The sequence below is a fragment of the Coregonus lavaretus genome (assembly GCF_964263955.1).
Source record: "Coregonus lavaretus genome assembly, chromosome: 3".
In the NCBI taxonomy this organism is placed as follows: domain Eukaryota; kingdom Metazoa; phylum Chordata; class Actinopteri; order Salmoniformes; family Salmonidae; genus Coregonus; species Coregonus lavaretus.
This window is the reverse complement of record NC_139990.1, coordinates 42,823,547-42,835,767: the sequence shown is the minus strand read 5'-3', so window position 1 is coordinate 42,835,767 and position 12,221 is coordinate 42,823,547. Positions and strand designations below refer to the sequence as shown.

General features: G+C 43.1%; 1 protein-coding gene across 2 annotated transcripts; it reads right to left on the bottom strand.

The window, feature by feature from the left end:
* Window positions 1–561: 561 nt before the first annotated feature.
* On the bottom strand, window positions 562–11,616 carry LOC311126992 (TBC1 domain family member 31-like). Of its 2 annotated transcripts, none has more exons than XM_084158726.1 (22): window positions 11,238–11,616; window positions 10,876–11,022; window positions 10,547–10,662; window positions 10,151–10,329; window positions 9,820–9,971; window positions 9,478–9,637; window positions 9,060–9,260; window positions 8,737–8,898; window positions 8,209–8,288; window positions 7,782–7,928; window positions 7,413–7,546; window positions 7,087–7,220; window positions 6,681–6,860; window positions 4,778–5,010; window positions 4,408–4,560; window positions 3,864–3,999; window positions 3,570–3,662; window positions 3,199–3,339; window positions 2,783–2,968; window positions 1,961–2,114; window positions 1,401–1,556; window positions 562–1,175 (listed from the first exon to the last, which is right to left on the bottom strand). In XM_084158726.1, exons 1-22 carry the CDS (start codon window positions 11,309–11,311, stop codon window positions 1,036–1,038), a joined length of 3,258 nt encoding a protein of 1,085 aa, XP_084014852.1. In that variant the 5' UTR covers window positions 11,312–11,616; the 3' UTR covers window positions 562–1,035. The 2 variants fall into 2 exon arrangements, with proteins under 2 accessions (XP_084014852.1, XP_084014851.1); XM_084158725.1 differs by having other exon boundaries at window positions 2,783–2,977; window positions 11,238–11,610.
* Window positions 11,617–12,221: the final 605 nt, after the last annotated feature.

The following is a 12,221-nucleotide window of genomic DNA, read 5'->3' as shown; positions in this document are numbered from 1 at the left end:
GGAATCCAACTGCAAGGTGCTACAGAGGGTAGTGCGTACAGACCACTACATCACTGAGGCCGAGCTCCCTTCCATCCAGGACCTCTCTACCAGGTGGTGTCAGAGGAAGGCCCTAAAAAAAAGACTCCAGCCACCCAAGTCATAGACTGTTCTCTCTTCTACCGCACTGCAAGCAGTACTGATGCACTAAGTCTGGAACCAGCAGGTCCCTGAACAGCTTCTACCCCCAAAACATAAGACTGCTAAATAGTTAGTTAAATAGTTAACCAAATAGCTACCCGGACTATCTGAGCCTTTTTGCACTAACTTTGTCTCATCACATTTGCTGCTGCTACTGTTTATTATCTGTCAATGTATTCCAAGTTATATATACACATATCTACCTCAATTACCTCGTACCCTTGCACATCAACTCGGTACTGGTACGTAAGTTATCATTACTCATTGTGTATTTATTATAACTTGTTTTACTTTTCTATTATTTCTCAATTTTCTTTCTCTCTGCATTGTTGGGAAGGGCCTGTGAGTAAGTTAGTCCACACCGGTTGTTTACGAAGCATCTGACAAATACAATTAGCTAAGGCTTTATTAAAGGATAATTACCTGGATACCTATGCTGAGGTAAGCAAGCCATAATTTACCATCAGACCAAAGCACGACTGGTGAGTATAGTCTGGCAAAGACTTAAACTAGTCAACATGGCAGAGATTAAATGACTCAAAGTTGATTCAACAATACTTAAAAACACATTTAAAACAACTTAAATAACATAATATAAATACACTTTAAAATGCACACAGGAGAGGGTTTTGCTACAAACCTCATTAAGACCATGGAATGTTTTCATTGGCTAGTGACCACCAGGGTTGTGGTTAGTGGACAGCTGTTCCTTAAATCAAATAACATCAGCATCTTCTTTCAAAATGATAAATGAGCAGAAAACCACAAAACATTTCAGTTTCGTTTTCAAGTCTAGATATGCAAAACAAAAAGGCACAGCTGACACCTGAGAGATGGTGTGTGTGTGTGTTGTGGTCACTGTGAGACAGGGGAGTGTGAGGTGGTAGAGTTGGAGTTTTTGGCACGGGCCGCCAGTTTCTGCCGCAGCTCTCTGATGTCCTGCATCAACTCCCTCTCTCTGCAGTCCAGCTCCCCTCGACCCCGGTCCAGAGAGACTGAGAAAACAAGATACCACAGGACTCATCAGGGTCAGGGTCTTACTGTATGGATCTACACTCAGCAAGATTACAGTGGGAACGGGCACATTGGGAACACTGAATAATTTATTGGTTGATCTGAAATGTTTTGATATTTTCTTATGGAGTACAGATCTGACAAACCTAACTTTAAATGCAGTGGTGTAAACAGTGAATGTGATAGGGACAGCCAGCAATACTCACAGCTAGTGGAGTCGTCTGAGGTGGACTGGTTGTTTAGACAGATGTTGTTGGGACTGTGACGTTGTTGAGACTGACCAGGAGCAGGAGAAGCAACAGGTTTGGGAAGCAGGCCTCTAGTGGAGCACGGAGACCTGGCTCTCATCTCCCACTGTTGACCTGCCAAAACATTCTCTATTAGTCACTGCCTGCCTTAGAGGAACACTGAAACCTTCAACATTAACCATTGGCTTAGAGGAACGCTGAAACCTTCAACATGAACCATTGGCTTAGAGGAACGCTGAAACCTTCAACATGAACCATTGCCTTAGAGGAACGCTGAAACCTTCAACATGAACCATTGCCTATTTGTACCCTTCTGTCATTGTTGTGGTGTATGTTGGTATGAATAAAAAGCATACTGCAACATTAGGTGATAGGACTGTAGTGTAGGTGGTGGGGTAGAATGCTCAGCATGTAGCAGATATAAATATAATGTCTAGAGTGGACCCAACTGCCTACTCTCTTCACAACACAGAAGAATGTCTGTCCTACAACATGTATTTCTATGGTGCTGGGCTCACTGAGTGAGTGGTCCTGGCTCCTGCGGAGGTTGTCTCTGTGCTGCTCCGTCTCCTCTTCCTCCTGGCTGAGGAAGACTCTCCTGTTGGCCTCAGCTGTGGCTGCAGCCTGCCTCTCCTCCTCTAGCTGGGCCTTCTGAGACACCACCTCTTCCCACTGAAACACACAATGTAATATACACCACCTCTTCCCACTGAAACACACAATGTAATATACACCACCTCTTCCCACTGAAACACAACAATGTAATATACACCACCTCTTCCCACTGAAACACACAATGTAATATACACCACCTCTTCCCACTGAAACACACAATGTAATATACACCACCTCTTCCCACTGAAACACAACAATGTAATATACACCACCTCTTCCCACTGAAACACACAATGTAATATACACCACCTCTTCCCACTGAAACACACAATGTAATATACACCACCTCTTCCCACTGAAACACAACAATGTAATGTACACCACCTCTTCCCACTGAAACACACAATGTAATATACACCACCTCTTCCCACTGAAACACAGAATGTAATGTACACCACCTCCTCCCACTGAAACACACAATGGCTGAACACACTACACACCCCCTCCTCCCACTGAACACACCACCTCCTCCCACTGTAAATCAATGACACTAGCCCGCCCAGTGTAAGAGCATTCAGTTGATCAAGGTACAGTTCATCAACAGGTACAGTAACTAATAGGACTTGTTGACAATGACCCTCAATAACCTACTGTATATAGCCTCCTCTACTATTGTTACCACAGACATCATATAGCCTACACAACATGATCATCTCTCGTCCTACCCCCTGTCCCTCCATGTCCTCCATGATGTTGACTAGCTGCTCCTCCTTGGTGCGGGTCTCTCTGTGTAGTCCAGCCAGCTGGTGGTAGTGTCTGTCTTGGTCTGCATCCTCCTGGTCTAGACGCCTCATCACCTCAGCCTGCCACTCTGTGTCCACTCCCAGCTGGCCTGCTTCGGCTAGACACTCCTGTAGAACCTGAGACAGGGAGGAGGTCAGTCTCCATCTGTTGAACGCAGTACCCCTATCTGAGAGAGCTTCTTTAATCCATTCAGGTCCGTGACAGATATGAATATTTTCCTTTTGTGCAGCTGTCACAAATCGGAATAATTGTAATATAATGTTTTAATACCCCCTCCCCAGATCTTCTTATTATACTATATTCAGTCTCTGGAAGTATGCAGAAGACGAATGCTTACCTTCTTGGTTCCCAGGCTGATGTCAGTGTCGTTGTTAAGGAGGTGTTGGAAGGTGGTCTCCTCGACCTCTGACCTGTGTCTCCTGGTGTCCACCTCTGCTCTCACCTCCTGAGTCACACGCACCTGCTCCTTGGACAGTTGCTACGACACAAGGATTACATCATGACATCACTGTCTGGTGAATGAAGACCAAGCCATACTGTAGCTGGATATCGTTCAAATGGCCAATGTTAAATGATGTGCGGTGTCTTAACTTTATGCTGCAAGGAATACAATGTGGTGAAAATGTGAATGACAGGATAAGTGTTTGGCTCAGGGGCAGGTCTGTGCACAATGCTGATTATCAAGTAGATAACCTTAGAGCCACTGACCAGTTCAAACAGGCGTCTCTGTGCTTCCAGCTCCATCTGTCTGACTTCTATATCCTGTACTGCTGCTGCCGTCTCCTGGTCTCTGGTGTTCATCTGACCCCAACAAACACACCATACAGTAGAGTACATATAGACAGCCAATTATATACAGTATAGTACATATAAACACCATTATATACAGTATAGTACATGTAAACACCATCACATTACACACAAAATAAAACGATGGTTGAAAGAATGCATCTCTTCCTTTCAATATTAAAACACAGGCCGGTGCCTGAAGTGAAAACAGACCTTCCTCTGTATCTGGTCGTCCAGTCTGTGTAGTTCAGTCAGTCTCTGGTCCTGCTGGTGTTTCAGGAAGCGTCTCCTGGCCGCATCCATCAGCTGGAGCTCCTTCACCTTCAACTCACGCTTCATGGCTGTTAACCTGGAGATGGGACACATTACAGACTGTCAGAGAGACTAACCTGGAGACACATTACAGACTGTCAGAGAGACTAACCTGGAGACACATTACAGACTGTTTGTTAGACTAAGCTGGGGACACATTACAGACTGTTCGATAAATGAACCTTGGACCAGGGAACTCAAGTCTATTTCAGCTTAATTGGTGACATCACATTTAATGGGCTTCTACCAAGTCATTTATGAGGATCAATAACTATGTAAATCGGAGTGTCATGTTGAGTGTGATATTACGCGAGAATGCACTTCCTTCTGAGGATGCTGACTGAATGCTCCTACATGATGCATGCACAATTCTGGCTTGGAGGGTGAATGATTGATATAATAAATTGGTGTACATAAATGACTGTATGTATGTCTGTTCTCTGACCTGGTTCTCTGTTCAGCCAGCTTACTCTCCTCCTGCTGTAGGATGTCCCTGCGTTTCTCCTCAGCCTGCTGCAGTAACTCCTGCTGGGAGTACCACGCCTCGTCCTCAGCCTGCCTCTGAACCGCCTCCGCACGCAGCTCCTGCACCGCCTGCCTGGAGAGACACACACACACACACACATCTGACACTGTTCTTTGACACAAACACCGAAGAAGGCTTTGACCGAAACGTTCGTGTCAAGCTTTTCCCCCTGCTACTGCAAGAAAAAACAGACATAAGATATTAGAGTTTACTTTGTGTGAACCTTATTTTCTTTGCCAGTGTTCTAGAATGCCACAGAAAGGACAAGGTGATAATGATATAATCTGACCTCTCTCTGAGGTACTCCACCTCCTGCTGGCGTATCCTCTCTCTCTCCTGAGACTGGTATTCCACTATGTAGGTGGGGTACTTGTTGAAGACAGGGTACTGTCCCCTGGTCAGAGGCTGAAAGTCAGCCAGCATGGTCCTAGGGTGGATGTCTGCTGGGGTGCTCTCCATCAGCCTGTATGTCTCCTTTATCATGGAGCTGATGTCCAGGTTGTTACGGTGGTGGAAGAAATACTGGGGGGGAGGAGCGAGAGAGAGAATCAAAAGTGTGCATTTTCCCTTTATGGACAAGAATGTAAATATACTGTAGCTGCAAGCAGCAATGAACAGGGTTCACAAGATGGCAGAAAGAACACCTTGTTCATCGTTTCCTTTTTGAAATTAAAATGTTTTATATATCAATGCCAACTTAACATGGTTCATCATGGTAATGTCTTTGATGACCCTAAACAGTTTGAAGTTGACAGGCCATTGTGGAGTGGATTTACAAAGGATTGATCAATAACTCAGCCATCTCTCAAAATCTATCCTGACGGACCTTATGGCAGAATCGCATTAGTGGAAACCAAGACTGTTCTCAGGGCAGGCCTGGTTGTAGATAGATATGTTAAGAGTTGCGTCAGGGAAAGTCTATAGCATTTTAGCTAACCCTAACCCTTAACCTAATTTTCCTAACCTGCCATGTTAATTCTCCTAACCTGCTGCGTAAGTTCTCTTAACCTGCTACAAAAAGTAACTCCTGTTAGTCCAAACCGGCAGACCTGCCCTGAGAACAGTGCAAGTATCGACTCATGTGATAGTGCTTTGATGGGTCCTTGAGGCAAATTTGTTCAGCATGAGGAAGACACCTACATACAAAGTTCCAAGTCAGGGGTATTCAACTGGGGCTGAACACATTTTGAATGACATACCTACAGTAGAAAAGAGGAGAATATCTTCATTCTAATGACGTCAACTTTATTTCTCAACTTCTAATATTGAGCAAATTACAGTCATTGGAGCCCATTACACTTAGTGGAATATCTGACATAGGTTTTAGAAGTTTACACTTCCTCTTCCAAATATAATCTGGAGTGGTCAAAATAATGAAAAACTATTTACCAAATCTATTCATTTGAAAATGTTGATTACTTCTCTTTTCCATTATTATTCACCTGATGATAAAACATGACATTTGCATTACATTTTTTTGCTAACGTATGATGGGGGTTCCTGGGAGGGGGTCCCTGGCCAAGAAAAGGTTGGTCAAACGGGGCGACGGATATGAGGGTTTAAGTGAGACTGCTTATAACCTTGCCACCTATAGGTCAATTAGTGCCATTATTTATGATCAAGTTAGTCATGGCTTATAGTTTATGTGTGCCAAATTTGAAGAGAAAAATTTACCATCTATGCTTGGGTTATTTGACCATGTCAAAAATTAAATGCAGCTTTGCTGTGAACACCTAATAAATTAGAGTAGAGTAACAATGTTAAAAGGATGCAAATAATGTTCTGTTATTCAATATTCATGCTTAATATACAATTCTGAGACTGGCGCAGTAGTCATGACAACATACATAGTAGCATATAGTCATAACATTAAGTCATAGAAAGGGCCTAACCTATGAAAGTGTCCCTTCCCATGGTTTATATAAAACATCTTACCTCAAACCTTCCCATGGTTTATATAAAAACATCTTACCTCAAACCTTCCCATGGTTTATATAAAAACATCTTACCTCAAACCTTCCCATGGTTTATATAAAAACATCTTACCTCAAACCTTCCCATGGTTTATATAAAAACATCTTACCTCAAACCTTCCCATGGTTTATATAAAATATCTTACCTCAAACCTTCCCATGGTTTATATAAAAACATCTTACCTCAAACCTTCCCATGGTTTATATAAAATATCTTACCTCAAAGTCCTCTTTGTGGCTGCAGACCAGTAGTGGAGCGCGGCAGCAGGTGACATAGGAGACCACAGAAACCAATAGGAAGGCAGGATGGTTAGAGAAGATGTTGTCAAACAGTTTGAGCCACTCATCTCTGGTCAGCACCTCAGAGAACAGAGTCTCTAACAGGGGCCAGACGTACAGCTGGAGGAGAGAGGGAGAGGAGGAAATGATGCACCATTCAATATTAGTAAAACCTGTTATACGCACATCCAACTTGGCACAGGAGCTGGCCACGGAAGAACAACAGTAGAAAATGTATATCACTGAACTCTTGTTTGTGGGAGCAAATAAAAAACAATCATACAATACTTGTGTCATTACAATAAAGTTGTAAAGAGTTTAAAAAGAGATCTCCTGGTAGTCTCACCTGAGAGGTGACTCCACAGTCGATGAGGTGCTGCAGCAGTTCCTTGTCATGGTGAGCCAGAACATTCTCTGCCATGCTCAGTACGTTGAGAGGGGAGTTGGGGAAGTATTCAAACCAGTGCTGGCACCAGTTCACTGGAAAGGACAAACAAAACTGTTGATATCCTATTTTCCAACCAAAGTGCATCAACAAAGTTACATAAACAAGGTACATGAAAAGCAAACTGAAAAAGTGACAAATATTCAGCAACTCTAAGATAGCAAACAGGGCCAACATGAAAGGACAAGTGAAACATTATATAGTTTCTAGTACTGTATGTCCAGAACCTATAATGGTGGCGACCACTTCAAAACAGAGCAGTGGGTTGTTCTGGAAGAGCTTGACGAAGGGAAATGCCACCAGAGGGAGGTAGTCCGTCTCTCCAAAGATGGCCGCCCAGTGGGCTAGAGCAGACAACACTCTGTGTAGGCGGACAAGAGATGGAAATGACAGAACTGTCAGATATACCCAACATGATTCATAGAAATGACAGCATTGTCAGATATACCGACAATAACTAATAATCTAGGACTTTTTGATAAAAATTGAAGGACCATTAACTCCTAATATTAATAGTTCCAGATCATCTGAACCTGCCCATGCCAGGCCATTATGACAGCAGGCCTATATGCCAGCCAGGTAAGTGGTATTTATACCTTTGTAGTCCCCGCTGCAGTTTATGGCTCTTGATGGGGTATCGCTCCTGGATACTGAGGTAGGAAGAGTGCAGGCCTTTATCGGTCAGACTGCTGAAGGCTGCGTGGTTCTCTGGCAGACGCAGGAGGGACCTCCACACAAACATCCTGAGGAGAAATAAACACAAGATCATCATAATGGAGTCCATGTACTGTAATGTATAAGATCATCATAATGGAGTCCATGTACTGTAGTGTATAAGATCATCATAATGGAGTCCATGTACTGTTGTGTATAAGATCATCATAATGGAGTCCATGTACTGTAGTGTATAAGATCATCATAATGGAGTCCATGTACTGTAGTGTATAAGGAGCAGATTGTATGTTGCTGCCCCTCGTTAAACTGTGACACCTTGGCCCCGATTCCTGATTTGTAGCTAGTTACCTGTATTTAGCTGGATATTCTCCAAATGCCTTCAGTAACACCACAAGCCTCTTCTTGTTTAGACCGTCAGGCAGTTCATTCTGAAAAAGCAAATCCACAATCAGTTGAATGCCTCACTTGATTCAAAAGAACATCATTCAAAATCTGGATGAGGAAAACCAATGCTGAAATCATCAGACAGCGTGTCTCCTGACCAGAGAAGAGAAATAAATAAGGTCATGCTATTATACGGTGACTATGAGATTATACCAGTATCTATGCTTCTGTCTGCCATGTGTTTCTGTATGCTCTACAGATGTACCATCTTAATTTGAGGCAGTTTGCTACAGAAGGAAAATTATTCTACAGCAACAGGAAATATGAATTATAATGTGGATTTTAATTAATGGACATTTTGTGTAGTGGTTAAAGTCTGACATTTTTAAGTGGAAATTACTAACTTTAGAAGCCTTTTAAAACCTTGAATATACGTTTGCATTTCCTGTTGCGCAACAAAAGAGTGATCAAATGAAGATCCTACATATGTACCTCTTTATCCTCTGTCATGGGGACAGCTGGAGGCCTAAGGACTTTGGTCTTGACCCGTCGACCGGAGGTTTTTGCCGGCCGCTGGACAGCTTCTGACTTCACCTTCATCGTCAGAGCAGAACACGCTCCACCAGACACCACTTTGACCAGGGGCGGAGGAGGCTAGGAGAGGATGGCGAGAGGCTCAGGGGAAGGCAGAAACATGATTGATGTGTGCTAATCTAACAATTACACAGATTAAACAAAGCTGCCTGTGTCATTTAGCAAAATTCAAGGAGACTTATCAGATTAACTGCCTTTCTAATAATTCTGATTATTGCTACCTTGTTGTAGTCCTGGGTCAGACACTGAACACTGTAGATGTTCAGGCTGCCGTTGTCCATTATAGTGACAATATGGCGTCCGTTGGGACTGACGGTGGCTGAGGTGATGGCGTCATCATGGGATCCGATGTCAAAGATCAACTTGCAGGTCTGGATGTTGATGAAACGCATCATACCATCCTGACTCAGCACCCCAAGAGTCTGAAGAACAAAAACAAAATGTTTTCTAATTTACTTGTCTGAGACCAACCACTGAGACAAATAAAGCATGTTCTCCAAAAAAACATCAGTATCAGATAGCATTGGCTGTACATTGGCTGCTTCCTTGGCAAGAGCTCACTTGAAAAAGAGATGTAAAACTCAATGTGACTTCCTTGGTTAAATAAATGATCAATAAATAGAATGAATAAATACATACCTGGCTGGCCCCACCGTCGAAGCTGTCTGGTAGGAACTCCAGCTGTCTGACAGAGCGGACCTTAGGAGGCATCTGGACCACTCTAAGCAGCTGCCTGGTGTCCAGACACCACAGATGGAGAAGGTTGGATCTTCCCCCTGCAGCCAATGTCTTCCCATCACTGTGATGAGAACACAGACGGTTTTAGGAAGACATCACTGGTACTGACTATCTGTTTTGTTGTTCAGGACTTATCAGGGCTTATCTGTAATAGTCATAACCCCACAGACAGACACACTTTTGTACATTAGACTTCCACTTCCACTCAACCTTTCAAAAACACACACACACACACACACACACCGTGTGACTGCAAATGCCTTGTAGTGTATCCTGGGTCCATCATCAGGAACAGGCAGCTGGTATTTGCAGAACAACGTGTCACTCTCCCAGGCAAAGATGGAGTCATCGTTGAAACAGCTGAGGATGGTGTTACTCAGAGGAAGAAAGAACACCTAGAAAAAAGAACACACACACAGTTCAAATGAATTTTCACAAATTCAGATAAATTGTTTAGAGTTCTACAAAATGTAAAATATAAAAGGCACTATATGAATTTTGCCATTATGTATTCATTGTATTGTCTCATCTGAAAAATGAAATGATTCTGTTCTGTAAATCTAAATGATCTAACCCTCTGTATGCCGACAGATTGACGGACATTGAGTTTCCTCTTCCTCTGGAAGGTGTCTAGGTCCCAGAGCTGAGCCGTGTCAGCTGATGTAGTGATGGCGTAGCGGCCAGAGCCATGGACCGACACGGAGGATACCGCCCCCTCGTGACCCCGCATCCAGCTCACCAGCTGCTTCGTATCTGATGGAATCAAACAAACAATCAATCAGTTTATTGTTCCAATTGGCAAACACCCACCAAAAACTCCATTATCTGATGGAATCATTGGTCTTTCAATGTACTGGAAGTTTGGGTATACGGGCCAATATACCACAGAAGATGACTTTACCCTCCTCAATCAGCTAATCAGTTCCTAACCTTTTGGAAAACAATTAAGCAGCAATGTAGGGAGTCATACCTTTGTCAAAGCACTTGATGGAGTAGTCTGCAAGAGCAACCAAGAATTCCGTTGTTCTGCGCAAGTTGAAAGCCAAGGCAGTGCATGCTTGACCGGTTTTCTGAACAAGTCTAAACCTGGAGAGAGACAGAACAGGACAGAACAGGTATGAGCACGGCCTGCATCAGTAAGAGTATTGCGATGCAATGAAACAACTACTTCAAGGTCTCAGAGAGAGTGACGTCACCGATTGAAACGCTACTAGCGCGCACCGCTAACTAGCTAGCCATTTCACACCGTTACACGATGCAATATTGTGGTGTTGACAGTGACGGTGTGACATACCACACCTGTTTCTGGTGATGTCAAAGGCATAAATATTCCCATGGTGGTCTCCAGCCAGGAAAGAGTCCCCTGTAGTGTCAAAGGTGACATGAAGGAAGCGGACTGTTTTGGACTGGTAGGCAGCTGCACTGCGAATCACTGTGACCATGACCCTGTTAAAGCAAAAACTGTTATTATGGGCAACATACAAGATGCACCTCTAGACAATAATGCAAAGCACAGCTTCTATTTAAGATGCAGAAATAGACAATAACAATCATCTCTCGTTTACGATCAAAAACACTCAACAGCCAGGCTTCACTATCACAAGATGATGGAGACTCAACAAGTGGGTTATGAGCGAACGTTATCCTTTGAAACTACCTACCCTGTATTACTTGGTGTTGGTTTTCGATGCCATACTTTTCCTTCCTCCTTGTTGCCAATGTCGGTCGTCTGCATTTTTTTTTATGAGCAGAATTGGAGATATGATACGTTTGGATCTAGCAAGCTAGCAGTGCTAACTAAATCATAGTTGATTAGCTAGCCGGCTGGCCTGAATACCAGTCTGTACAGCCCGAAATTTGAAAGAACACGTTATTGCTAGTCTCCAATCGCAAGAAGAACATTCACAAGCATATTATCGAGAAATCAACATCGCGCTAAATGATTTCTCGAGAACAAAACTCAAATGAAAGCCGTAATTATAAATCTGTCTTCAGTTAGAAAGTTGTCAGCGGTTATGTTGTCGCTTCTTGACTGACGTCACGAATGGCATGTAAACAGTAGCAGTAATGATGGGTATTCGAGTTCTCTAGGATCAAATAGGTTACATTTGAGGATTTGCGATTTGAAACCTCCCTGTGTAGATTCACCGCAGTTAAAAGGGTAGAATAGAGAAAAAACTCATACATGTGATTGTTCTATAGTCATTACTGCTAATTATAAGGGGTGTGGATAACATAGCATAGGCCATGAAGGTGGACAATGACCACTGCCATGCCAAGTTTTGGTTTAGCAAAAAGTATGTTAGGTGGACACTTTCTCAAGGTGATCACAATACAATACTGTATCAAATGTATGTTGCTAGCTACAGTATTTGACACCTGTCTTATTTGCCTGTGCTAGTGCAAAAAAAACGCCCCTTTCATGTGTTGTGGCTCCTTCTCTGTGGGTGACTGTTAGCTAGCTGTGCAAAGGTTAGTGCTATCTGGAACCCTTGGGACGTCCCTACCCTAAACCTTGGCACTTTAAGCAACGCTGGTGTAATTACATACACCAGAGTTGCTTTCAATTGTATTGAGACAAAATATCTTAAAATGATCATATTATTAAACAGACTTTCCAAACGTGGGTCTGTTGTATACCCACT